General features: G+C 39.8%; 1 protein-coding gene across 6 annotated transcripts in view; it reads right to left on the bottom strand.

The window, feature by feature from the left end:
* Positions 1–21,479, bottom strand: part of IKZF1 (IKAROS family zinc finger 1) — a 67,749-nt gene extending 46,270 nt beyond the window's left edge. For 2 of the 6 annotated variants that reach the window (XM_080611272.1, XM_080611277.1), the window contains exons 1-3: positions 20,483–20,834; positions 8,756–8,809; positions 2,405–2,524 (exon numbers count right to left, since the gene is read on the bottom strand). In XM_080611272.1, coding sequence (XP_080467398.1) covers positions 2,405–2,524; positions 8,756–8,795 — 160 coding nt within the window. In that variant the 5' untranslated portion in view covers positions 8,796–8,809; positions 20,483–20,834. The other 4 variants (XM_080611274.1, XM_080611273.1, XM_080611275.1 and 1 more) reach the window with 4 other exon arrangements.
* Positions 21,480–27,301: the final 5,822 nt, after the last annotated feature.

Below are 27,301 nucleotides of genomic sequence, written 5' to 3'. Positions count from 1 at the left end.
GCAGAAGATATTCCAAATCAGCTCTTACGTTATAGGTTAGCATGAAAAATAGGGCTGCGTGTCCAAAATAGGCTGCAAAGCACCAATTCTGAATGGAAATTTAGGTGGGATGTGTCCATTTGAATAAGTTAGATCATAATTTCAAAAGGATATTTAGGAGAGATGGTAAAAGAGAGTCTCTAGTGCCTTAAAGAGCTGTGAGAAACTAGCCCTTTGCTTGACTGAAAACGTTTCCTGTGTTTTCCAGAAAAATTAACTGCAGAGCAGGTGGGTGAGCAGAGTAAGAAGATAAAACAGCAAAAAAGTTTTAAATATCAGATCAGTCTGAGAAGGAACTTCGGGGTGGAGAAGATGATGAGGAAGGAAGAAGCACATAAGCATCAGAAATTAAGTTTGCAGGAAGAAGCTGCTCAACACATAGTGTCATTCTGGGAGTTACAACATTAAAAACATAGCAAGCTCATCAAGGAAATGAAGAGACATAGCAGTGACCAGAACGTGTCTTTTAAGATGTTTCTGCTTTGTTGAACTGCTTTAGGTTATATTACTAGAAACTTTTGATGACTTTACTTCCACAAATGACCTTTTTACACCCCCTATCACTTTTGCATTGGTCAGAAGCAACACACATCTTGGGTGCCTTTGTCTGGGGAAACACATCAAAGCGTACATTTCATGAACCTCTGGACACCTCCCTTATGACATTTGCATCCTCTCTAGTAATTTTAAGTGACACACTCAAAATCTGAAGGCACCCAAGAAAATCTGGCAGGTGAATTGAGCACTTTAACTTCTGGAGTCTCTACTATGCCTTCATTCTCAGAGCAGGTGATATGTTTCAGATGGCACTATATCAGGTCTATAGCACCACATACAAGCCTCAGTCTTCAGGATGGAAGAAGCAAGAAAAGATTTTTTTGAAGCTAGAGCCTATCTTTCTTTTCTAAAAATAGCTTATTTCCCTTAATCCTTGATCTTTAAAATGGTAAATTGGTGAAAAAGGGTAATAAATTTTGAACCCAAGGTTAAAGGTCGATACACAAGCAGTAAAAGCAAGATTTTGTCCAAAAAGCTTTGAACTGAGAAACAAAGCACTAGCTAAGTGATCAGATATTAAGAAGCATTTTTAAAAATCAATTTGTTCATAGGGTATGTCAGTATGCATGTAGGAGCTGAACTTTATGCTCACATTTTTGGAAAGAGGGGATCAAGTGATAAATAAAGTGAAGATGTACAAGATGCTGCATTCTGTACTAGGTAGTCCTAGAGTTTGGGAGTAGGGTCTACTCCTAATGCTAGCACCATTCTGCTGTACTACCTTGACCTGATTATTTTGTCTTCTGTGCCCTCCCTTTCCACCCTACTGTCCTTTATTGGACTTCTTTAGACAATAAACATGTAAGGACACTTGCAGTCTTTCTGTAAGCAGTCTTCCACCCTGACCCTTAGTACAGAAATGTAAAAATTATGAGCTGGAATTTTATTTGTGGATAAACAAACATATTTTGATAATCACTCCTCTCCTGAAATATTTTTATCAGACAGGGCATTGATCACAGTATTCTGGGAGTCACTGTGCTTTTCACACCCCCCCCCCCCTTTTTTTTTTTCTTATTACTAGTAAAAAAGCATTGTACTCAAATGATATTGTTTAGTGTTTTTAAGTGGACAACATGTGAGCTGGTGCATGCAGTAGTCAGCAGTATTTCTAGTCCATGGTGTGGAGTCTGGGATCCCTAAGAAGAACCAGCATTTTGTAAAATTGTTTCTGGAAAATAGCTTATTTTTATCCACCAAACTTTATCAATTGTGGACTTTTACCTAGAAGAACAAAATTCAAGTGTTTTGTAAAGTTCTGCCAGTTAACAAAACTCAAGAGTAAATGAAGATCAGACATTGGAATCTGAAACATATGAATACTATGTGTGTGCTAATATGGCATTTATAGAGAAATCTGAATAGTAGACAACATTGAAGATAGCATTAAAATTTATAATAAAAATAATAATAAAAATACCTGAGAGTTCACACTAAATTTTTATCAAATCTGAGTTCAGATAATTTTGACCAGGAACCACATATTTAATTCCATTTCCTATGCAGAATGAAAACCGTCTTTCCTGGGGAGAATTTCATGCAATAAGAGATGCTTTAGAAATAAGATAAATAGTAGGATCTTTATAACTAACTTCTCTGTGAATTAAAAGGCTTTCTGTTCTTCAAAATGCCTTTCCCAATGAAAGGGTTGCACAAAAAACACTAAGCACCTGAGTCATCCTGTGCTGAACAAAATGAAAAGGCACAAGACCTGCTTGTATACCAGCTTATTATATAGTGCTTTAACACTACTGGCATATTATATTATGTACTGATATTTCTTATCAGAGTGGACTAGTCATCTTACCCAAGAATCTCTCATTCTTGGCACTCTGTTGTCCTCCAGTACTAGTTGAAAGGTCCTCTGGTACAGGCATAGGTTCATCTGCATCATCTGGCACATCACTAATTGGAGGACTTTCCTTTCCTAGTAGTGAAGAAAGTAGCATCAGTCAGAGTAGTCTTATTTCAAAATCATACCATAAGAGGAACCACAAACCAAACAACTTAGCAAAAAGACCTAAACACTACTGAAAACATGACATCCTTAGGACCAAAACCTGCTGTCCTGCAGATAAAATTTCTTTAGAACACAGGGGAATTATACCTGTGAAAAAAATGCATGGCTGACATAGAATCATAGAATAGTCAGGGTTGGAAAGGACCTTAAGATGATCTACTTCCAACTCCCCTGCCATGGGCAGGGACACCTCACACTAAACCACGTCACCCAAGACTCCATCCAACCTGACCTTGAACATCTCCTCCAAATTTACTGAAGTCTAGATATGCAGTTATGAGTCTTACTACTTTGGATATTTGTAACACACACATGAGCTGCTATGCTCAAAAGATCCAGTTTAGCCAACACAGACTGGCAGATTACAACGGTTATCAAATGGTCATATTCTGTAAAAACTCTTCTTTCTTCTGCAAATGCTCCTTGAGTGCACATCCAGATTTCCTTCAATGACATAGCAAAGTCTAACCAATGAGTATTCTGAGGTTCAACAGAACTACCTCCTGCCCCCATCAAAAATATTTCCAGCTAAAAATTCAACTACATCTTCAGCAAGTTTCACTAATACCCACAGATCAAGCTTTGGCTGGTCCTTGTGCCTGCCTACAAGTAATTAAGTGCCTGTAGCTCCTGGGACTTCCTAAAACATGTACAATTAGCAGAGGTCAGTCAAAACATGACTTCAAGGGTTTTATGGTCTCTTACTGGCAAAGAGGAAAACCCCCCCAGTATCTTGTGTACACAAGGTTTACCAGAAGAAAACAGCCTGGAGCTTTAGTATATTGTAAGTATTACAGAACTGTTTTAGTGCTGAATGCATGACAATAAGGAAAATAACTCTCTTGCTAAGTAATGCACTTCCAGAAATGATGAGGTTTCTTGGATTAGCTCTCAGTCACAGCACACATGTCCTGCCCACAGTAGTATCCCTGTCTTGCAGAGCTTCTTTTAAAATGTCTTCATACATCTGTAACAAAAGCATGACTTGGAAACAACTACCAAAAGAATTATCTAAGTGATTAGTTTCATTGACTGTTACTAAAAGGCTGGTCTTTGCATTAATAGCAAAGAATGAAATAGGCCCAGAACAGGATTTGAACTCATTAATGTTCACATAAAACCTTTGTCTCCAAAATGGAGATGTTACTAATTTACACCAATACAATCTATTAGACATCCCATGGCAATCAGAGCACCAGCAAAGACTGCAATTTCATGGCACAAAGGCCTAGCAAATTAGTGGGGGGTTTCTAATGAGAATTCCCTCATTAACACACAAACATTCATTAACTCTGAAATCACATCTCAGAAAAGATAAAATTAAAACATACACAGCTCACTTAAGTGACAACATTCTGGTGATGGCAGTTATGGATTTGACTTGAAAGAAGCAAGTGCTTTCCTCCCAACCTTCTGGATGCAGCAAAGCATTGTGCTTTCAACCAATACTGATCATGATGGGGAAGAAATGACAGGTAGGTTTAAGTCATCTTCCAACTTAGCTGGGTTGGGTTGTTTGCACAATCTAGGTTTAAATCAACAAAATGAGTGTGGGACAGAGTTTCTTAGTGACATTTCTATCAGACTGTGGAATAACTTCTGAGCAGGAGTGGTGGGAATGGCATCAGACAAACCATCTAAAGCTGCAGCTGGAGGACTTGAGGGTAACAAAGGAACAGACTTGCACTGGCAGAAGTGAAGCTAGCTTCAGTGGGGTATTCTTAAATGGGCAAAATCACACCCACTGAGTGTAAGTGCTAGAGTATAGGTGGATTATGTAAATGGAAACGAAGGACTATGAATTTTACAGCAGAGGGAAGTAAAATCAGAAAGTTTATTAATACAGGTTTTGCCATTCACTGTTTAGCTCTATATTTAGTTATTCCTGTATTTTTCTGCCCTCTTTTTATGGGAAGGAAGGAACTTAAAAAGCTGCCAGCAACTTTCCAATGCAAGTCCCATACTGCCAAGTTGAAGTATTTCTTACAGATAGAAAGCATGGGCAAGGAGAGACAGCTGAAATATTTCAGCTTTTTCATCATATCTCCTCCATCCCCCAAAAAACAAAACCAAAACAAAATAAAAAAACCAAAAAAACCCCAAAAAATAAGTTTAATTGGAGGACAAGAGGCAGTCTGGTCAGAATCAGCTCTCTTGACACTACATATAGGTTAAGGATATCTGTTAAAAAGTAGCAGTAATCAAAAGCCACCTGCATTTTCGAAAGTTCAACTTGTGCTCCCAGTCAGAATAAAGGAAGTTGATGGTGTGACTTAGTCTGAATTCAGAAGAACACTTTCCTTAAAAACCTGAAGGCTTTTTTTTTGGCTTTGACCAATATAAACACATATCATCAGACCTATGAGATAACAAATAGCGAATAAAAGTTTCTTAGTATGCAGTTAGGCATCCTACAATAAGCAGGCCAAATAAGATGCTTTGAAGATAAGTCAAAGCTGCTTTTCAGAACAGAAACTGTTAGTAGATCAGCACTTTTGCAGTCTGTGGTGAACTGTTTGGTTCACTAACCAAATATCAATCTTTTACTTGTTAAATTAATAGCCATTTGCCCAGGCGGCATGAATCAGAATAGCCTCAAAGACTTGGTGGGGCAGAAGCCAGAGATCTAGTATGCTTCCCTCTTTGCAGGAGACTGCAGTTAAGAAAACTTAGTAAACTTGGCTTGAATGACTCATTTCTTATCATTTGATTTCCTCCTGTTACACATGATCAAGAAATCCCTGCATGCAAAAAGGCAGGGTGGAAATAGTAGATTTAAAAGAGATACATCTATTGAGTTCTGTGTCTTGGATTCTAGAGTGTGATATTTGTGTTTCATGCCTTAACTACGTCTAAATTGTTACACCATGATAAGTTCACTACCGCATGGTAATCTTTATAGATACACAATCTCACTAACATCCTTTTGCCAATGAATTTAGAAATAGAAAGGAGGCAAGGGGAAGGAGGGAACAGTTTCACATTTAATTTTTAACAGGCATGTCCAGAACAATAACTGATTGAAGGGATGGAGCTAAAAAACCCTACATAGTAGCAAGTATTGGGATAAATTATTAAAATGTCTTGTAACAGAGTAAAGAAACATGATTTATTCCATTTTCATTTTATATCTTTGCTCAAAAATAAGAATTGAAGCATAAACAATGAAATTTTATCTTGGGGCAGAGAGGTGTCTCTATTTTATTTTATTTTATTTTATTTTATTTTATTTTATTTTATTTTATTTTATTTTTAACAAAGAGCCACCTGACACATCAAACTGAAAAGAAAAGGGTGTTGTAGAGTTGAGGTTCTGTTTCTGGCACTGCTGCTGGTGCCCTTGGTTAAGTCATAAATGGAGATCAACTATAGGCTGTATCATACATTCCCCCAATTTATCCTGAAGCTCTGAAAGTGCCTAACTCATCAACTAATTTCATCAACTCACTCATCTGAGTGCCTAACTCAGTGCCTTGTAAGGTCCTCAACTTCACTCTACTTGAGTTTCCTCATCTCTGCCCCAGCAATATAGTTAAAGACATGAGGAAAGAGAGGAAGGAAGCAAAGTGCCAATTCAGGTCATGCCAGGATGATGCTGCTGGAGCTACGGCTATAAAAAAGGAAGCCAAGGAGGGATTTCTTACTAAAATCTCATTCTCCATCCTTTCACAAACTAAAGTTGGGTTTAATACCTGCAGTTTGTTTCCTGTGGAAATGCCAGATTCACTGGAGAAATTATCATAGAATCATAGAATGGTTTGGGTTGAAAGGAACCTTAAAGAACATCCAGTTCCAAACCCCCTGCCACAGGCAGGGACATCTTCCACTAGGACAGGTTGCTCCAAACCCTGTCCAATCTGGCCTTGAACACTGCCAAAGATGGGGCAGCCACAGCTTCTCTGGGCAACCTGTGCCAGTGCCTCACCACCTTCATAGTAAAGAACTTCTTCCTAATATCCATCTAATCTATATCTACCCTTTTTCAGTTTAAAGCCATTCCCCCTTGTCCTGTCACTACATGCCGCTGTAAAATGTCCCTCTCCAGATTTCTTGTAGGCCCTTTTTAGGTATTGGAGGACTACTATAAGGTCTCCCCTGATCCTTCTCCAGGCTGAACAACCTCAACAAGATGTAAGAAAAGATAGACATTTTTCTGGAGGAGAGTCATAACCCAATTCACACCCCGGTTTTACTTAATAGAACTTCAAATCTCCAGTGATAAGAAGAGAGTTGCTCTGGGATGGGAACCAGGCTCTCAGGTAGGAGATACCAGCTGAGGATACACTCATTTTTACCTTCCTAAGACCTACCAAGAACGTTAAATGCAAAATTCTTCTTCCTGCTTTAGCAAAGTGCAGCACAACCTGGTCGGTGCTAGAGGATCTTTGTATTTTAGATGTGGAAATACTTGTACTTTTTTTTCTTTTCACCTTCCTTAACTGTTAGGCCCTAGAACTGAGAAAAAAAAAATAGAGAAAAAAAAAAAGGCAGGAAAAATACTGCTTGTTAAGTAAGATATTATCTGTGTTTTCTGACTCTCTTGTACGGGTGCCAGATACTGTTTTGTTAAATGTATGTCAGCTCTCTCCTCATTTCAGAACTGCAACTGCTTGTCTCATGAAATTACCACTTTCAGGAGAAAAATAAAAAGTATGAACTCTGTGCCTGTCACACAGGATTTCAGTTCCTCCAGGAGCCAGCCATGCCTGGATTCCCAGAAGCGGGAATGTCTGTGTGCCCACGGGGTTTGACTCACTCATGCTAGTTTTACACTCCCTTGGCCCAGCTCACCACTGCCACACCTGAGTCAGCTACAGCTGCATAAAGCACATGGATGCAAAACACTGCTTTTGAGATGAGAAGACCTATTTTATTTCTCTATTAAAAACAACAAAAAAAAAAAACACCAAAGAAACCCCCAAAGCTATTTTTTTTTTTTATTTTAAACACAACTAAGTGTACTAGTGAACCAAATCACCTAATTCCGTAGGCTCAGAAAGTAAGTTACACCTGATGAGCATTACTCACAGTACAGGAGAAATAAATAAAAGTGTTTTTCAGCTGACAAAACAATCTCGCACTCCTGAAACTGCAGTTGTCTAAGTGGTCCCCAATATAAAAGTAGAGCTCCTTCATCATGCAAGGAAGCATCCTAGAAGCATGTAGAACCACAGGAGGAGAAGAGGAAGGGAGAAATTCCTTTCTGAGTTCAACAGCCTATGAAAAAGAAGTAGGTAACATCCCTGTACCTTCAAATAATCTGTTTCTGAGGTCTGGTAAAAGCTTACAAAGAGCCAATATCTCTGGAACACTAAAAGTGAAAACTGAAAGCCATTAACCACTGCAGCTGCCAACAGATTAGAGAAACTAGGAGAGAGACTAACTTGTCTTTTTTCAACTGCAGAGGCACAACGGCATGAATAAGTATTATCTGGCTAAGCCAACTTTTTAAGGAACCAATTTCCGAGGATGTTAAGAATAAATTCCCTCATAGGAATATCAATATGAGGTAAGTCTGCTAAACCCTATCATGCCACTACATGACAAATTTTAGAAAATTAACTTCTCTGCCATTTAATTTTTGGTTTTTTTCAAAATATTATCATCTTGGACAAAACCAGTTACAAGCATAAAACCTCATGTCAATCACGGCTTTTTTCCTTTTTCATTTGTTTGGGTTTTTTTAATGTTTATAAGTAAAACTAAATGCTCTGGAAAAAGTCAAATAACCTTATGTGGTAAATGCAGTTAGTTTGCTTTTAATTAGTATTTGCCCCTTCCCACCTGATGAACTTTGTTTGTTCTATATTTACTTTGTAACAATCACAGTTTTGCTCCCAAGAGTGTAAATCTGCACCTGACCATGCTTCAGGGATACACTACCACAGGTTTAATGCAAAATTACATCTATGCTTCTATATTCCCTTGACTTCTTTATTTACCCAGTTCCTTTTCAAAAATCCATGCACTGTTGGGTTTGATGTCAAGTATATCATTAATTATATCTCAATTCTCACTCCGGTTTTAAAAAAAGACCCAAAGCAATTTTATTGACAACAAGAAAAACATTGTACTGTGCTAGAAAGATGAACAGGAATTTAAGCTTTTCTTTGTAGAAGTATTCGTTAAGGACCTCACCTGAAACCTGGGACATATCTTGAGCCTCATCTGTTTCCATTTTCCTCAAGTTATCTGAGAAGAGAGGAAGAGCCTTAAGTTAATGCAAAATAACACACACAGAAAAAGGAAAAAAAAAAAAAAAAAGGACCAAACCAGCCCAGACACACAGAAAAGGAGAAAGAAGAGGAAAGAAAAAAAAAAACAATCTTTGCTATTTGACTATAAGATTATCTGGGAAGAATAATGTATTTTTCTCTTTATTTCCTCCCTGCATACTTGCTGGAGTATCAGACTGGCACAGACCTTGATCCTTTTAAAAACAGCATTACAAAGATTTATAAAAATATCATTACAAGCACAGGAGGACCAAATTTGTTATTTATTGTTAATTTCCTACTGCATAATAACCCAAAATGCAAACTGACTGCAACAAAATTAAGCAGAAAATTAAATGGCCCTGGGTCATTGTAGGCACAGAATTCATTCTCTTGGTTGATCCATAGTTATGTTCTTTCTAATTTACTGAGCATGCATCGATGAACCTTGAGTCAGCTTGGTGACACACGTACAATCAGCAATCAAAAAACGAAGCAATTTGCTGAAGAATGTCTCATTTACCCAGGCAGGGCTGCATAGCTGAGCAGCAACTGCCACTACCTCCATTAATAATGAATACACCTCCAGCCGCAGCAGATGGGCAGAGCCGCAGCTTCAGGCTTTGGCCCCTTGCTCGCCCGGGAGCCCTTCTTTCAGACCGCACCAGCCCTGCACTGAGCAGGGGAGAAGTACCAGTCCTGAAAATAGCGAAACGAGCCCAGGAGGGAAAGGGAACCTGTACCTTCCTGTTTTGCTGACAGATGGCTGCCTCCACGGCATGGTGAGCGATACCGGGAAGCTCCTGCCCTCTGCTTGCAACACACCATCTTCTGAGGAGCCAGCGACCGGTGACCACAAGCACCAGGGAGAAGCGTGCGGAGAGTTAGTAGGGTAGAAAAAAACTCAGGTTTTCAGTTGGAAGGGGACCCTGCAGGTCCCAGGGCTCGAGCATTGGCTGCGAACAGCTGGTGGCCACTTGGATAACAGATGTGCTGCTTGGAGCAGGTAATCCCAGCACAACCTGGTCCCTACCTTGAAGTGGTGTAGGCAGCTGAGGTAGCCTCAGGTGGGGAGGAAACAAAAAGCCTACAAGCTCTTTGTTTAGATATGCTAGGTCACATCTTTAACTGGCATGGCTGGCTTCAAATCCTACCAAGCAGAGGAGCTGGCTCTTTGCTGTTCCCTATAACTGACATACCTGACCCGTCAACCCTGTTTCCTGAAACTAAAGAAGATGCATTATCTTGAGGGTTGGAAGCAGAGGGGGATGTGGCTTGAGTTCCTACAAAAATGGTTCAAACCTTATCCTAAACTTCTTGTCCCAACTTACATAATTTATTCCCTCAAATAAATATCAACACCCCAAATAAAAATCTTCAACCTGCTACCCAACAAGCTGCAGTGGGAAAGTGCAATAGCCATGGTCATATTTATTAATTTCAGAAGTCTCCTCACTTGCTTCTGAATGTCACCTGTATATCTGAGATCTGCTGCCCCTCTCCTTTCCTCATCCAAGATGGCTTCCCTCACCGTGTTGAGGATAGACTTCCTAAAAGAGAGCATGTAGACTGTAGAACTGCAGTCAGATGGGTTGGGGAAGAGACTGTGGTCTGCAAAAAAAGTTCTGTAGTCTCACAGAGTGTTCTGACTGTTGCACATGTACCATAGCACTGCTTAATATCCAATAATGCTGTCTTGTTTTATTCTGCTCTTAAACTTTAACTCCAGACAAGCAATTTGTTTAACATCTATACACAGTTCTCAGAAATGACTACAACCATGCAAAACACAAAAGCCACCTTTTTGTGGCTACCACTCAACAATTTGCATCAGTTCCTATGGGACTAAAGAGCTTTCAATAGGTCCATTTTTAATGAAGTAGTCAGTGGGAAATGCAGCTTCTCTTGCAGGAGAGAAAACCCTATAATAGTAACCTGCTCAGTTACTGGAAATGTGATGTGTTTATAGCAAGTGCTATAGTACAACTGCTTGGTGTAGACCCTTATTTCTTCTGCAAGCATGTCTAAACACAAAGGAAGAAAAAAAGAAATGCCCGTGCACCTATTACTGCCTTTGAGAGCCACCTGTCTAGCATTAATCAGTTGGTTACTACACATTTTTCCACAGTGAATTCCAAACAAACAAAGAAAACATCCAAAGAAACACCCACCAGAAGGGCATTTTATTCTGAATGTACCTGTCTTCTCCCTGTTGCTAAGACTTCAGCAGGATTGGAGTGACAAGGGGAGGAGGTGGCAAAGGAGAACATTTCTTCTATTTTCATACTGCCACATTTACCTGCCTTTGGCATGACAAGCCTTATGTTCAGCATTTCTGCAAATCGAGCAGCATGTTTCTTAGCTGTATTCCTTCCTGTCTCTTGCTGCCATGAGGCAGAATTCAGCTTGAAAACACTTCCCAATTCTTAAAGGGAGAGGTAAAATGGGCAAATAGAGTATCGATTGTTTTCTTGTTTGTTTGATTTTTAATAGAGATATACTGGAGTACAGTTTGTTTGGTTTGGCTTTGTGGGTTTTGGTTTTTTGTCAGTGGAATACTCCTAGGCTTGCTTTCTGTGAGGGTGGATAACTAACTACCTGTCCTGGACCAGACGTCCTCAGTTCTCAAAGAGATGACTTCAGCATTTATCTTGAAATAGGTGATTTTAGAGTATTCAGTAAAGCTGATCCGTTTCCCAGGGATGTAACATAGAGAGAAAAGAGAGCTGGTGGAGAAGCAATGAGGGAAATACTTTTCCCTCTAGTGATTATATAGAACAATTAAGCATGGTTCCTAAATATAGATTAAGATCCACAAGCAGCAAGCAAATAAATAAAAGGGGAAAAAAAAAAAAAAGAGAAAAACCAAAAACACCCCCAAAAAACCAACCAAACAAACAAAAACAACAACAAAAAAACTCCAACCAAACAAAAAAACCCCAAAACTTTACAAAATCCTAAAGGGTGTTTTTAATCCCTCCCAGGGAAAAGTTGTACTCTAACATATGGTAATTCTGTGGCATCTGGTAAAGAGAACGAAATCCCAGCTAACTTCAGCTCAGGTTCTGTACCAGCAAATAACACAGGACAGGACACCCTTCCTCTCCCAGTTCTGCAATGACAGCAGCATGTTGGTTTTGTCTCTGTGACTGTTAGGTTTTTCACACTGGACCTGGGCATAACACGTCTTGGGCTAAGAGGAGAATTTACCTCTTTGCCTTTGGTATAGTAAATCTACAAAAATGAAACTATGCCCTGTTTTACCTCCCTTTCCTCTTCTGCTCTAGAATCAGCAGAAACTTTGTCACTGACTCGCCAGAAAGCAAGAGGTCTATGTACAGATACAAGGATTTGCACCAAAATATCTGTTTGATATCAGTTTGTAAATTAATAGAACTTTACAAAGATTCATATAAAAGAATGCTGGTTTAGAAATGTCTATGACATGAGATCCTGAGTAACTGTTCATTTTGGCAAGAAAAATAATTGTTTTGCAATTTTTCATTGTACAATTTATCTGGACAATCAAATTTATCACAGTGTGTGTGAGTTCACCATCTTTAACACAGTGGCATCTATTTAGGTTAGCAGCTAATTTAGGAGGCTGAAGTTAGAAATCAAAACTTGGGTATGTAGCTGACTGAAGCAATCCTGCTCTCAAATGCTGAATGTGTGTAGCTCTCATTTATAGTAAGAAAGGGAACAGCACCTAGGTGTTAATAGATATTTCTTCTATTTAGGAATCAAAATATCTTCAAAGTTTGGTTTGGTGCCTTACTGAAAGAGCTACAAAACTCACTTCAGAATAGATAAAACTATTTCTTCAAGTCTTTTCCAATGCAGAACTCTAACCCGTATGTTTTTGTCCTCAGACTCCAATACCAGATACACAGATAAAGCTACCATAATGCTTTGGAAAAATTAGCAATCTTAAGCTAATGTTTTAAATAAGGAACCACTTAAATGACCATTCTCACACAAAAATTTAGGATTTAAGTAAGTTAGCTTTTATCCAGGTTACCATCTGGAGGCCAAAGAAAATTTACGTGGCTGATTTGCCTTCTTGCTACTCTCTCTACAATACACCTTGTGCTATGTCTTAAGAATATATTATATATGCCCTGTGAATCACTGAGATATTCCTCCATCTATACCTGATGTCATCTTCAACCAGAAGTGGATTTGGGACTTCTTAGGATTCTGGGTGTAAATAGGAAGAAGTAATTGCAAGTTCAAGATTTTCTTATCTTTCAGAATACAGCAAATTAATTATTTGCAAGTCCTTGCTTATTATTTCATCTCCCGTTTTACAATGCAAATTAAAAAGTAAACCTCCTTGTCAAGAAAATGAATGCTTATCATTTATACAGTGTTTTATCAATTCAAACAAACGTGTAAGCTTGTCAGTCCTACAAACCCTGCTCTCTTAGGATATGAAAGACCACAAGATTGGGCCACAAATATAATTCAGTGGCATGACCTAATCCAAAGATTAGATATTTTGTTTTCTTCTTTGTTTTCCAAACTGCGTGTGTACCGATTTCTCTGCGCAGCGTGTGCTTCACACTCAGCATGATGGGACCTCACTTTTGGCATGGAAATTAAATCACAAATTTTAACATTTGTGGAGCCCCTTTGGACTTACATCAGCACACCTAAACTCAGAGTTGTCCTTCCGTCTACAGATAGCCCTTCTTCTGGTGCTGCAAGGAGTTCACAAACACACATCATGTCCAACTGCATGTTTCCTGACTATTTGTAGTTGTAGCCTTGACGAGCAGACAGAAAGGTCCCTGAAAGAACACTTCTGTCTTGCATGCACCCCACAGCAGCAGGTACACATTTCAAAAAGCCTCAGAGCAGAAAATATGAGCAGTCATGAAGTCTGAATTGGAGGGAGAAGGAACCTTCTACAAGGAACCTGGTATTCTGCAGGTGTGTTTGGAAATATAAAAAGAGTGGGCAACATGCGTTCCTCAGCATCAGCAGCTCTGGGTTAACTGCAATAAAACAATCAGAGAAGCAAACCCCAGCCTTGCTTCCACAGCCACCGCAGGGAAAGGGCTGATTTTGCAACCCCCCTGCTTGTGCAAATAGCCCCATGGAAGAAAAAGGAACCACTGACACAGGTCATTGGAGCAGCTGCCCCTAAGCAAGTGCTCCTGTGTGAGCACATCCCTACTTTGTGGTCTTTGACATGTCTTACTGCTCCTCATCACATAGGCTGCAGCTTTAGCAAACTAAGATTCCAAACCAACAACCAAAACCATAAAACCCCAACCCACCTTGGCACCTAAACTGAAGCAAAGTTCCTAAGATGAGTCCTAGATTCAATTACCCATGACATATAATGAGAAGTTTAATAAATAAATTAGTAAAGCTAAACCGGGCTGCAGCCTAGAAGACACAGTACAGTTGAACACCCATACCGCTTAACATGCATGACAGGAGAATTCACACATTAACAACAGGTTAGCAGTGATAAGTATGGGTCAGCAGTCTTTTCGGTTTTAAGCTGGGAGTTGCATCTACCTGCAGAATGATAATACAGCTTCATTTCTAATTGCACCAGACAATCTTGTCCTCGTAGACCTTGCATCCACTGAAGTTGATGGATTTGAACCAACAACCAAGAAAGGAGATGAATAAAGACACACTTGCAAAAGTATTTAACATTTAGTTTTCTTTTAAACAAAAGACTTTTTTTTTCCTTTTTTTTTTTTTAATGGACTTCTAACTTCACATACATATGTGCTATATATGACTGCACACACAACAGAAGGGCTGTTAAGCATGGGTGAAAGGTAGTATGTATTGCACAACCAGTGGAAATACTTGAAGAAAACTGCTAGAACTCTACAAACTATTTTTAATTAAAAGCATCCAATATCTCAGCAAGCGGCTGATAATTAGCTTCATTATTGTAATTTAATATGCTAGACTTCACAATCTCTGTGAATGACTCTACTTTAGAACCATTTTAATTCTATTTTTAATTTCCGCCTCATCACACAGCTCAATGTAAATAATAACTACAAGGATGAGAGGTGGTCCTTTCTGAAAACTGAAAACTGCGAGTCATAGTAAGCACTTCGGAGTCCTTCCATTTTTGTTTTAAGAAAAGCCCTCCAGGTATTTTAAAGGACTGCACTTAAACAATAAAAAAAAAAAAAAGGTTTAAACTAAGTGGATCAATTTGTCTCCCTCTACACTAATTCCATATTCAGCATTTGCTACAAAGTCTCAGGAGATGTTCAGTTTATTCAGTTGTTTCTCTGTTCCTGCCTAGTGTAAATTCTGGTTAACTGCACGAACTGACAATACAATTATGAGCATACAGTGAAATTTCAATGGAGAGCTCCTGTCTGCAAAATGAAGGAAGCATTGTAATTCAACACACAAGATTAAGAAAAGAGCTCTGCTAACAGTGCAAAAGTGAAACATTTATATGTCTGGCATATGTAAAATTAATTTCCATGTTAGTGAACAATTGTGAGAAAAGTTGTCTCAAAAGATCCTACATAATTCTCAGTTCTTTGGGAATCCTTTTTCAGAGCACTGACAAATGATAAAAAGTGCATCTTTTATGCACGTGTATATTTTCCATATGCATTCTTCTTAGTATTCTACTGTGTTTGAGCTATATTCATGTAACAATTCATCGTTAAAGGGCATACGAAAAAATCTGTTCTTTTATTGACTTTGTGTGCAAATTACTGGACTTGCAAACATGAAAGGGCTCTTCCTTCGAGTTTTTTGAATTGCAACCAGAGTCGTCATAAACTGTTTCCACAAGATGAGAAAAATATGAAGGTAATTTTCATAATTAAGGCCACATTTTATTAACACATTAAACTCTGCCACCTTTATTCACCAAAAATAAAGCAGAAAAGCATAATAAATTCACTGTGACAAAGAAAATGCACACATTTCCATCTTACAAATAAACTGCCTAAAACAAGGTGAGGTGTGCAAATTAAGGCACTCAATCTGAGAACACAGCACATTCTAAAGTGGCCAAATTGGGCTCCTGGATGTTCTTCCAGGGCTCTCACATGTGAGAAGGCAAGCAGCAGATGCAAAACTATATTTTTTGTATCCATATACATAAAGATGATTTTAAAAGTGTAGGATGCACAGCATATCTAAATATGCAATAGAAAAAAACATAAGAGGATCCCTCTATGTCTAGAATTGTTATTGCAGAGTATCCCCAACAATGTCAGTAGTTAATTCATCCAAATTATAGGAGGTTTCAATAACCTTGTTTTATGATCACAGAATTGCTTCCTAATTTCCTTTCAAACTGTTCAAGCTCTTACAGATTAGTAAAGGACATTATCAGCCTGAATAATCATATTAGAACAGTGTGATTTATTTTTTTTCCCCTCAATAAACCTAAAAATAACTCCTAAAAAATTACTATAATTGAAATGAATTAGCAAATTTCTCCACACTACATGTTTCAGTTAACTTGCTCTGCTTTTGCAAATATTTTGGATCCAATCCGCTACGGACAATTCCAGCTTTATATTGCAATTGCTCCACTGTTCTCAGCAAGTTGACACAAATGGAGAAATGAAGCAATGCAGCGGGGAATCAGATCTATCTTACGGAACAAGTTTCTCTTTTACTGATAAAGCTAGAGCAACAGGGATCACAAGAAGAAATGTAAATCTTTCACATGAAATACACTTCAATAAAGCTAAAGAGGTGGACAGTTCCCACTGCTTAAAAAAAATTGTGCCAATTTCAGTGTGACTGCTTTTCAAAAACTGCAGTCAGAATGGCCTTTCGGGGCATTTATACAAGGAGCATGAATGTACCATGCAGGTCCCAAACCTGTACTGTCTTATCCCCATGAATTTGCAGTGGTACAAATAAAGCTAAGAACATGCATGTATCTTTTCAGGACTAGGACTTATCTTTGCAGTCACTCCACTGTGTTGGTAGTGACTGTCTCAGCTCAAAAAAATCTGCAAAACCCCCTGCAATCTCTTCTAGTTCACCAGCTTAAAGCCTGAAGAAGGTGTGTCTTAGAGGAGAAGGGTGAAGCAGAAGTTGTTGGGTGGCTTTAAATAACAAAGCATCAGAAAATACTCTCAGAGGCTAACATCTAAGTTTAGGGAGCAAACAACACTTGTTGGCTCCAAGTTGTAGTTACATTTATGTATAGACTACAGACATAGGGACAACAACCCGCAGTTAACCTTGAAAGCAGGGAGTTTCCCAGCTGAAGTCAGTCCTTTTTACTGGATAGTCACTAGGAGATAAATCCCCTGCAGCTACTTTGGACTAATGGAAGGTATTTAAAGTAGCCTCCTGTTTAAAAGTTGCCATAAAGCCGACAAGACAGAGGCAACCTATTTTGCCTCAGATGGAGCTCACACTCATCTCTAAATGCAATTCCAGCAGGGGAAAAAAATAATCTTTGCATTATGGAAAAAAATAATTTTTGGATTACAGAAAAAAATACCAGTGAGGAATAGGTCTTTCTCCTTTCAGCTTTTGCATTGAGTTGCAAGCATTTAAAAACTCTTCCCAAAGAATCATAGTCCCAGAAAAACTGAATGAGAGTCCTTACCATCTATTCCTCAATTGACACAATGTACTCCCAGTATCCTGCAGGTACATAGCAACAGCATTTAACCCAGCGGTGTTTGTTCAGCAGCGCAGCCTCCTACTCTCTCTTTGGGTGAGGAAGGATTCTGAGAGGAAGCAAATAATTTCCAAGCCTTTCTTTTTGTGTGATTTTATACTTCTTAGAAAAATGGGGTTTGTTGACTGGGAGGGGAATGCCAGGGGAGCCCACTACAACGCCAGCAGCACATCCCACCGTACACTCATAAGGATGACAACTTTTTCCAAATTGCTACAGTATGTTTTACTACTTTACTATATTTTCTTTGGTCTAATTCAATTATTTTTAATAAAACTGGAAAGTAATGACTGGTCAAAATGTAATCAAATACATATGTGAATCTTGACAGAAAAACAATAAAATTCACTATGGACCCAGCTCTTCTTGCACATAAAACAAGAGGAAAAGAAAAAAATTCCCACAGGTCTTCAGTGGAAGCTTTTCCTGACAAAGAGCCACACAATTAGGCTGTGATCCACGACTTTTGATATCCTCTGGACTTTTTAAGTAACTGTTGCCAAAAACGACCTGCCAGAACAGCATACAATTCATTATGCCCTGTTGCTGAAATACAGACTGGACCCATTTCCTTGTTTTCTGCAAGATTGTGACGTTAGTGTAAGAAGTACCTAAGCTCAAATAAAACATATCTGGAAATGTTTCTGGCTACATTTTGGAGTTATCCAATTTTAACGATGAGAAACAAGTTTTGTGTTGTAAAACTCTGTGGATTGATTCTTCACTTACATTTCTTCATTGCTATGCAGTGGAAGTGGCAGGCACACTAAGTTTTCAGTATTAAGGTCCACAAAGGAAAGGAAAACTGCTACAGTAACACTGAGATGGAGACTATTCCTTTTTTTTTTTTTTTTTTTTTTTTTTTTTGTAATTGTAAAATGCATGTAACACAAGTGACAAAAGTGTCTTTCATATGTATATAAGAAAATACGTGACCAGACCATTCCCAGAGTGAGCACTGGCAGCCAGAAGCTGATGTGGGAAGTCGCAGGTGTATGACAAGCTTGCTTCTCCACTGCAACTCCTGAGTATGGGACCTACCTAAAATACATCAACTCACTTTACTTGCTAAGAGTTAAGCAGCCACTCTGAGAAATACACAGCTAGTATAAATGATGCACACTGGATTAGCATCTAAGCTCCTTCAGTTACTGAAAGTATGACGGGCAAAGAGACAGAAGTCCCCTGACCTCTCTTCACATTATTACATTGAGCCAGAAAGATTAATGATTCCTCTTTAATTGCTGGGGTCCACCAGTCCTTCCTGACTGAATTAGGACTGTCAGTACAATTTCATATGATGACTCTGCATTCCTGTCGCCTCTCTTGGAATCTGTATACAGGTGCAGGTATCAGTGCAGGTTTGAAATCCTAGCTCCTATGTCCAGCATTGGACTTCCATCGACTTCAGGCTAGTCAGTCTTCTCCCTTGGTGGATAAACCTATCTTTTCCTTGGCTTTTTATCTTAAATTTGCCTTATCATTAGGGATATAATTTCTATTTTTATTTTTTTAATAAATTTGCAGGATATCAAACTCTAATTTTAAGCAACTTGACTCCAAAAAAGAAAAAAAAAAAAAAAAAGAGCACATGGATAGTCACCAATATCAATATTTGTGAGAAAATCTTTAAGGTTGGAAGTAAATCTGGAAAAAACAGAAAAATGAGCTAAGGAAAGTGCAGAGCTCTGCAGTATTTTGGGTACTTCCCTCCCTTCCCTTCTCCCCCCAGTTCTGCTAAGTACAGCTATCATTCGAAGACTTCTTGGTCTTGCTCTACACTTAGCTTCTCATGTCCACATGCAGCAGTTTCAGACTTTGATAAAGCAACAAAGCATACAGCCATCAAACTAAAACTTGATAGATTTGCTAAGGACTGAGGTATCTTGAGGGAATGGGGGCTAACGACAGTCTAAGCAGTATATCCTGTATTTTTTTAATTCACTTTTAAAACAAATGTTTATGAGCTAAAATTAAAACATAGCACGTCAATATTAGAAAGAAACTTCTGCATGTGAGTGATGACACCTTTTAGAAAAGGGAAATACTATGAACTCCTGCATGCTACTGCTATATTAACCTATGAAGAGGAATACCAAGAGTTTACATGAGAATATGAACAAACTCATTCTCAATTATCTGACTGACAATTTCACTCATTACAAAACAGAAAAAAAAAATAAGCAAAGCTACCTAAGGGCAAAAATTTGATTTGGAAAATTCAGAAGTGACTACATTTTCATACAAGAAACCATCCCATCCTGCATTTCACTAAGACTGAACATCTTAAACTCTGCTATTCACTAGCAAGACAAGAGAGCAGTGCCATAAGCCACTCAGAATGTGCCCCAGCTCAGCTGGTTTGGAGGAAGTCTAAGTACTCGGAAGGAACTTCAGCACTTACTTCTAAATGCAATATATTAATATGCTTTTTCTTTGCATGATTTCAATATTCATTTATAATGTTTAACAGAGAGTCATACTGCATGGGTCTCCAGTGTGTACGGGAATTGCAATTGATGTGAGCAGTCAACTGAAGCTAACAGAGCACGTCTTTTAAAGGATCTGGCCCTTATAATGCATTACAGCTTCCAATTTTAAACCTAGGCTATTGAATACAGCAAATGAGTTGTTAAAATTAATGCAACAAATACAAACAGGATTAGATACCTGGCTTATTTCATTTGGGTGGATTTTGGACAGATGGACAGTAAAGGTATATGGATGTAACCTTGGTAGCATCCAACTATGAAAAAGAAAAATACCTAGCCAGGAAGCTCTCATTCTAACTTCTGATCCCTACACAAAGTCCTTTGGAAACACTACTTAAAACTAAAACCAAACAACATTATGTTCCCTTACAATAATTTACATAGTTTAAAGATAATTTGCAATCATAAACTACAATTATTTTCTAACACATTATTATTAACTTTTTAACAATTTGGGAAGCAGAATGCTCTGCACAACCATCTGGCAGCGTTACCATACCTTCTAGACCAAGGCAGAAAAGTAATCCAAGAAGTAGTCAAGTTTCTTGAAGCACAAAATTAAAAGTTTCCTTAGAACTGACTGCTGCAGTGGGAAGTTGTTTCTTCACATACACCGTTTCTAACTACACGCATCTTCTTTAGTAACGACTACACAGCGAAACATCCCTTCACAGAGAGGGTAACTTGGCGGAGCCTGGCGAAAGAAAACCTCCAGCTGTGACAGGCTGTGTCGCAAGGAGGAAAACTTCTGGTGGCCCCGCTATTCGGAAGTCAGCAACTTCTCCTCTTAACGCCGCTCCCCTCAAGCGCGCAAGGGCTGCTAATTGTACAAGTTCTTAATGGCTTTTACAACCTCCGTACCTGCCTCCCCGCTGCAAATTCCAGGCACCAACAATTCGAACTGGGGCTTTGAATGAGCCGAGGTGCTGCAGTTGACTTCAGGAGGCGAGAACGACCGGCCCGCACCCGCTCCTGCACGGGGGCAACGCTCCCACCGCCCCGCCGCCTCCCTCCCTTTCGAATCAATGAACACCCCTTCCCGGCCGACGCCTGACGGCTGCAGATCTCTGACATTTCAAGGGATCGCTACAAACTCCTGGATCACACCCCAACAGCTGCGCAACGTTTTCAAATAATAAAAAAAAAAATGGTTCAAAATAAAAACAAACAAACAAAAAGCCGGTGGGACGCGGAGGAGGGGAACAAGGGATGGGATGGGATGACCTGCCTGTTGGGCTCCGCAGACTCCGCTTTACGTTCCAGACAACTTCTCCCCGGCAGGGCCGGCTCCGCGCAGCCCCTCCTCACCCTCCCCCCGCCGCAGCCGCTCGGGGCTGACCCCTCGCCTGCCCCCGGGGCCTGAGGCAGGTGCCCGCCCAGGACCCCTCCGCCCCTCGGTACCTGCTACAGCGGGGCCGGGGTGAGCGCAGCTGTGGCGGCGCGGCTCGGCGCCGCTCCATGTGCCGGCGCTGCCCCGCCAGCGGCGGCTCCGCGCGCTGTCCCTCCCCCGCTGCTCCCGCCCGCTCTCCGCCCCGCTCCGCACTCGCGCAAGCCGGCGCCCTTGCCGCCGCGCGGGCGGGCTGCGGAGGGGTTCTACCTGGCGAGGTGTTCTACCGGGGCCCCCGCCGGCTGCATCGGACTGGAGGCGCGGGAAGGGGGCCAGGCTCCGCGCCGCCCCGCCGGGCACTCCAGGGTCCCGGCTCCAGCGGTGCCGGGGCTTTGGGGTCTCCCAGCGCAGCAGGCAGCACCCGTACACTGCAATACAGCTGAATGTGACCTGCCGGCAGATGCAGACATCCACCTGTGAGGCCTCAGAGCTGAAGTTAAAGGGGTCAGTCAGGTCATCCTTCATCCATCACAGCGCCGTTATTTGCATCCCACACAAAATGTGTCCTGCCCTTTTTCGGAACTTGGATTGAACACTTGTATGATCAGAACAGAGGTGACTTACTTCAAATCGGTGGCAGAGGCAGTCACTGAAATCCAGACTTGCCGCTTCAATGCAGAGGGCACGGTGAACCTGATGGAAATCACTTAAGAATCAAGCACATACACACTCTGTGGAGGATCAGGATCTCATTTTCGCTTTGCCTCAGTTCCTCATCTGTAAGATGAGGATAATAATACTTCCTTTCTCACATCCTATCTTTATCTGTGCTCTCAAATTACAAAAAATTAAGTGTAATTTTATGCATGTGAGTAATCTCATTGACTTAAAAGGGACAATTCAGAGGTGCAAAGTTAAGCAAGCATGTAAACCTTGGAAGACGCTTTGGAACAGAAATTGTCTACTACTTACTAGAAGTTTATACTGTACAATGAAATAACATCTCCAATGCTAAGTTGGGCTTCTTTTAGAACAGAAATTGCAAGACTGTCCCTGGGGATTTATTTCAGGCACTCCTTCCCTCAGAGAAGCTCTGCAGACATGATTGCTGTGTGTTACACAAGCTGGAGTAATACTTGGGTACGCTCGAGGTGAACCAGGTATGCCCAGTACCTCTCAAGTTTTTGATTTTTCACACTTGTCTTTACAGAGATGCAGAACCCTCCTTTTACTGCAACTTATAAAAGGACTTCATGGACCTAATAGCATTGAAACCCAGAGCCAAATCCTCTTCTTATTTTTTCCATAATACCCCCACATTTTCCAGCAGGTTTGCATACAAGGAACAAAAACATTTGATCAGTGGAATCACATTCCGGTATTAAAAGATATGAAAAAAAAAAAAAAAAAAAGAAAGAAAAAAACCCATATCCACAGAAAAGTGCCACCATAGGCTTAGCAGTTAGTACCTTTCTCCAGGAAATCCCAAAAAGCTCTGTCTCAACAAGACTGGGAAATACAAGTGGGAGAGCTTCACCAACCATGGCAGCTGATTAGCTCAAGGAAATGCAGCAACTTTTCACAGATATGTGTGTCCAGATAGTCTGAAGTAAAAGGACCTACACTCCACTGAAGATCATCACTCTCAGAAGCACTTTGCTGCTCTCCTGTGCTCCAGCTGCTACAGGACCTGCAGGCCAGCGGCCATGACCTCACTTCAGCCTACTGGGGGGGGGGGGTGGGGTGTGAAGCTGATTTGACACAGATAGTAAAAGGCAAATTTGATGACGTGCAAGCCCTGATTTCTCCTTAACATTCAATAGGAGTTCTAAGGTCAGAATCAAGTTGCTGGACATGTATGAGCTGAGCCTGCTGAAGTCAAGTCTTGTAAGATGTTAAGCGTCTTCTGTAACTCACTGTGCTCAGGGTTGTTAGCAGCTCATAGGAGCTCTCAGGACTTAAATGATGTCTGGAGATCCATTTACGGCTGATGCCCATAAGAGTTACTAGCGGTGCAGTCACGGCACCACTGAGCTCACTGCTGGCAGGCTGTTCTCATGTACAGCCAGTTTCTTGCTGGGATAGCAGCAATGGGCAGTCTGAAGAGAGCTCTGCTGCCCCAGTGATGCTTACCAGGGCTAGAGCTACTTCAGACAGATCTGATATGGGGTAGTTGCAGATATACACTTAGGCACTTGTCTGAGGATCCAAATTCTATAATCCATTTCTTGCAATATTTCCACTGACATTGCTGGGAATTTTGAATGAGCCAAAGTGGGTTCTAAAAGATATAAGGTAGAGCAATGTATAGCAAAAAAGACAAAGTGGCCTTACATCTGTCTAGTTCATTGCCAGCTAAATCTACTAAAGAAACTTTTCCCTTGCCATCAGGTTTACTGTGGGAAGCATCTAATAAGGCTGCACAGAGAATGGTTTCCCTTAGAGTCATTCTTTAATGCAAATAGTAATTGTTATTGCAGGAGGTACAATGTTTCGGTTGCAGTGTATGACCATTTCCCACTCTGCTTTCCTCTAGCAATCTTACCAACCTGAATCCTCAGACCAATAGCAGGTCACATTCACGCTGCTTCAGGCCGTTACCATGCAGCTGATAATTAAATACACATATACAACAGAAAATTTTGAAAACTGAGAATCAGCAAAAGAGTTTCTAGCGTGGAGTGTGAATATTCACTACAACAGCAAAGTGTGCCAGGTGGGTGCTCCTCATCTTGCCCTTCCACTGCAAGATATTTGTTGTGGTCCTAATTCTTCAGAGAATGGTCTGGGCAGTGTCCACAGGGTTTGCCTGCAATTGTGAATGTATTGGGAAAGTAGTCCTCAATAAGTTTGGAAATTCTGATCAAGATGAGGATGGTGAAGATTTATCTCCTGAAGCGTGGTGAATTTCCAGAGGCACAAAAGAGTAGCTAATGTTTTGTACAAGCAGTAATCTCCCTCAAACAATGATTTCTACCATAATTCTAAGTGTGACCAGCTTTGTTTCACAATCTGTATCACACCTGGTCCCCGAGAAACACCTCCCAGTTCTATTTTGCTCTCAGATGGCTCTTCATACTTTGCAGTCAGAAGTCCTTAAGAAAATATCACAGACCTCACACTAAACAGCTGCTAGGCAGCTATCTGAATATAACATGAGAAACACAGATCACTGTTGCCATTCCACATCGCATCTAATATTTAATAGATCTTCCCTTGTTTATGATCTTTGATCATTAAACTGTAGTCTGCTACATTTTTTTTTTTTAACTTCAGAAAAGAACTCTGTCACATTTTAGCAAAGCTTTTACCTCAAAAGCATCTCAAAGTTCCATGGTTTCCTCTCCTTACACATCATGGAAATACCATCTGTGCTACTGACATATAAATACAAAACATCACAACCAAAATCTTCTTTCTTTCCCGTCAATCTATTCATGTAATTTTCCCCATTTGCACTGCTATGCTCACTCCTCAGCCACTGTTGCAACATATCTACATTACCTTTCTCCTAACTTGTCTTACACTGGCTTCTCACTGACCTTTACTTGATCTCTCCCATCATAATTGTTTCTCATTTCCATATAAGCATTTGAGGCAAATTGCCTCTAGGTTTTCTTCCCACATAGCTTTTCTTCACTGACTTCCTTGAATTCAACTGCAAGTCCTTTGCTCTCTCCAGTGTATTTTCCACTGACTTGTACCATACTACTGGTTTTGAGTCACCTGTGTACAATTAGAAAGCGCCCCTTGTTGTTTCCTGTACCTCGGCCTCGAAATTCTTTCTTTGTGAGCTTCTTATCTAGAGATCAGAGAAACTCTTGGTGCCTTATGGACACTACCACAAACACAAGACAAATAATTGTTGTAATAATGCAAGGAAACATGGATGACAGCTGATCAGATATGTGAGATTTTAATCTGTACGTAGGTGAGAAGAGAGAAAAAAGAAAAGTAGCTTGTTAACGTCTCTCCATTTTAGGAACAATAAATGCAAACAGAGGGGGTTTAGTTTCTAAAAGAAAGGTAGAAAAATATCCTCCAGTAAGGGAATGTAATGAGCTGAATGTCACTGCAGATATTCTTTTGGCATCAAGGACAGATACATATTGTGTGACCTGTGACTGACTGACTGACTAAAGTGGAACCATGAAGTGAAATGGTATTTGCTATTCAGCAAGGACCATCTCAAGTTTATATGTATTTACAATTTTAGTGGAACTAGAGACTCTGGTTATGGATGTACACATGCACACGTACATGCATACATGCAGAAAACACTTGGGATGGGTGTACCAAAGATGACATCAGTCCCACACATTGTATTATATCACCAGATGAAAAATACCCCTTCCAAAACTTGTTATTTCTCCTGTTACTGATCCCTTCCAAACATGAGAATTCATGAAGTATAGCTATAGTTATACTTCAGTTTAAATTTCTCAAGTAATTTTCCATTTTGGAAGAGTGATAAAACTTTCCTACGTATAAAAAAGGGACTGAATTAAGAAGGACTATCACACTTCCCTTGTGCTATCCATTGCATCTGAAGATCAAAGAATTCAAAGTTTATTCTTTTCTTCTGCACACATAACATGAAGGTACTCTGGGTCCATAAACAGGGTGAAGATCACAGTGATCAGGACCTAATCTACCCAGGCAGAGATGAAGATGTCCCTGAGCATAATAAGATAGTGGATCTATTCCAAGATCAACACTGTTAATCGGGCATTTCTCTACTAATAGAGTTGTGTAAGACCTGACAGATGTTTCTCTTGAGAGACTACTGCCAAAATTAATCCTACCTGAGAAAGTAGCTGGAAATAGGAAAAATATATAGGTCTGGTTTTGTATGGCCTTAATTTAATAAGAAAAAGAAGACGTTCAAAATTCAGAATGATAGTTGACTGGTAAATGGATAGTTCATCCTCTTCCTCAACTACTTTTAAGATCACTCCCTAAAATTCACATGGACAGATTAAAAAACTTGAAAGAGAGTATTGGTCTGATTTTCTGGCAAAGGTGAAATGAAACAAGTCTGCTGTCATTTCAATGCTGTCTACTAAGAAGCAGAAAGAAATGGAGAGTTGTGGTAATGAAGCAATGTGCTGGTCATAGAGTTTTATTTTTTTCTTTTACTTTTTAATCTGTCTTTTAAAGTCTCTGGACTGTTTTTTCAAATCAAAAATATCTAATGAAGTCACATTAGAAAGATTCAGAAGTGTGCTGTGCTCATTTTTTCCGAAAGAGTAAACTACTAATAGTACTGCTAATACTTGAAGTATTGACCCAGCTTCACTGCTCATAAAAATTTCTGTAAAAAAATCTTAATTTTTACAAGTTAATTTGTTACTGATAGTTATTTAGTGGAGATCTCCTAACACTTGCATTACATGATGGTTCAATATTGGATTGTTTTATTTGATTACATGAATCAATAATGTTGCTCCTGAACTGCCAGAAAGTGAAAAGAAAATCCACATTCTAGTGAATCTAGTATTCATTCTGTGAGAGATTTGCTTCCACTGAACAATTCTATTAATAAAATTCAATTTAGCTTTACAGTAACTACACTCATTTGGACCTAGAAAGCAACACTGGTGTCTATGAGGTCTGCCATCTTTGACAGGACCCACCCTGCTCAGGAGACTGTCTGTTAAGATCCATGTATATGGTTAATGATGAATTATAACTCCTGATACTTGCTGCACACATGTACCAAATATCCAGAGTCTGGATAACCAAACCCATTTTAAGTAAACCATATTCCCTGTGTTTGTGCCTTCCTGTTCCAAGGTATTGCAACACAGAGGAGAGTGTACTTCTCCTCTCTGGATTATCTTATTTATAGTTAATGATGACAGGTATGTGGTGAGAGTGCCGTTGTGGTGAGAGTGCCGTTGTGATCTCTATCACTTGCTGGAAACCTTTTTTGTTTAACAGCAGTTAAGACTTTGTCTTAAGGAATCCAAGGGGAAGATTTCTTCTATA

Source organism: Psittacula echo (genome assembly GCF_963264785.1).
Source record: "Psittacula echo genome assembly, chromosome: 2".
Classification (NCBI taxonomy): Eukaryota; Metazoa; Chordata; class Aves; order Psittaciformes; family Psittacidae; genus Psittacula; species Psittacula echo.
The sequence above is the reverse complement of the archived record's forward strand: the minus strand, read 5'-3'. Positions and strand labels throughout refer to the sequence as shown.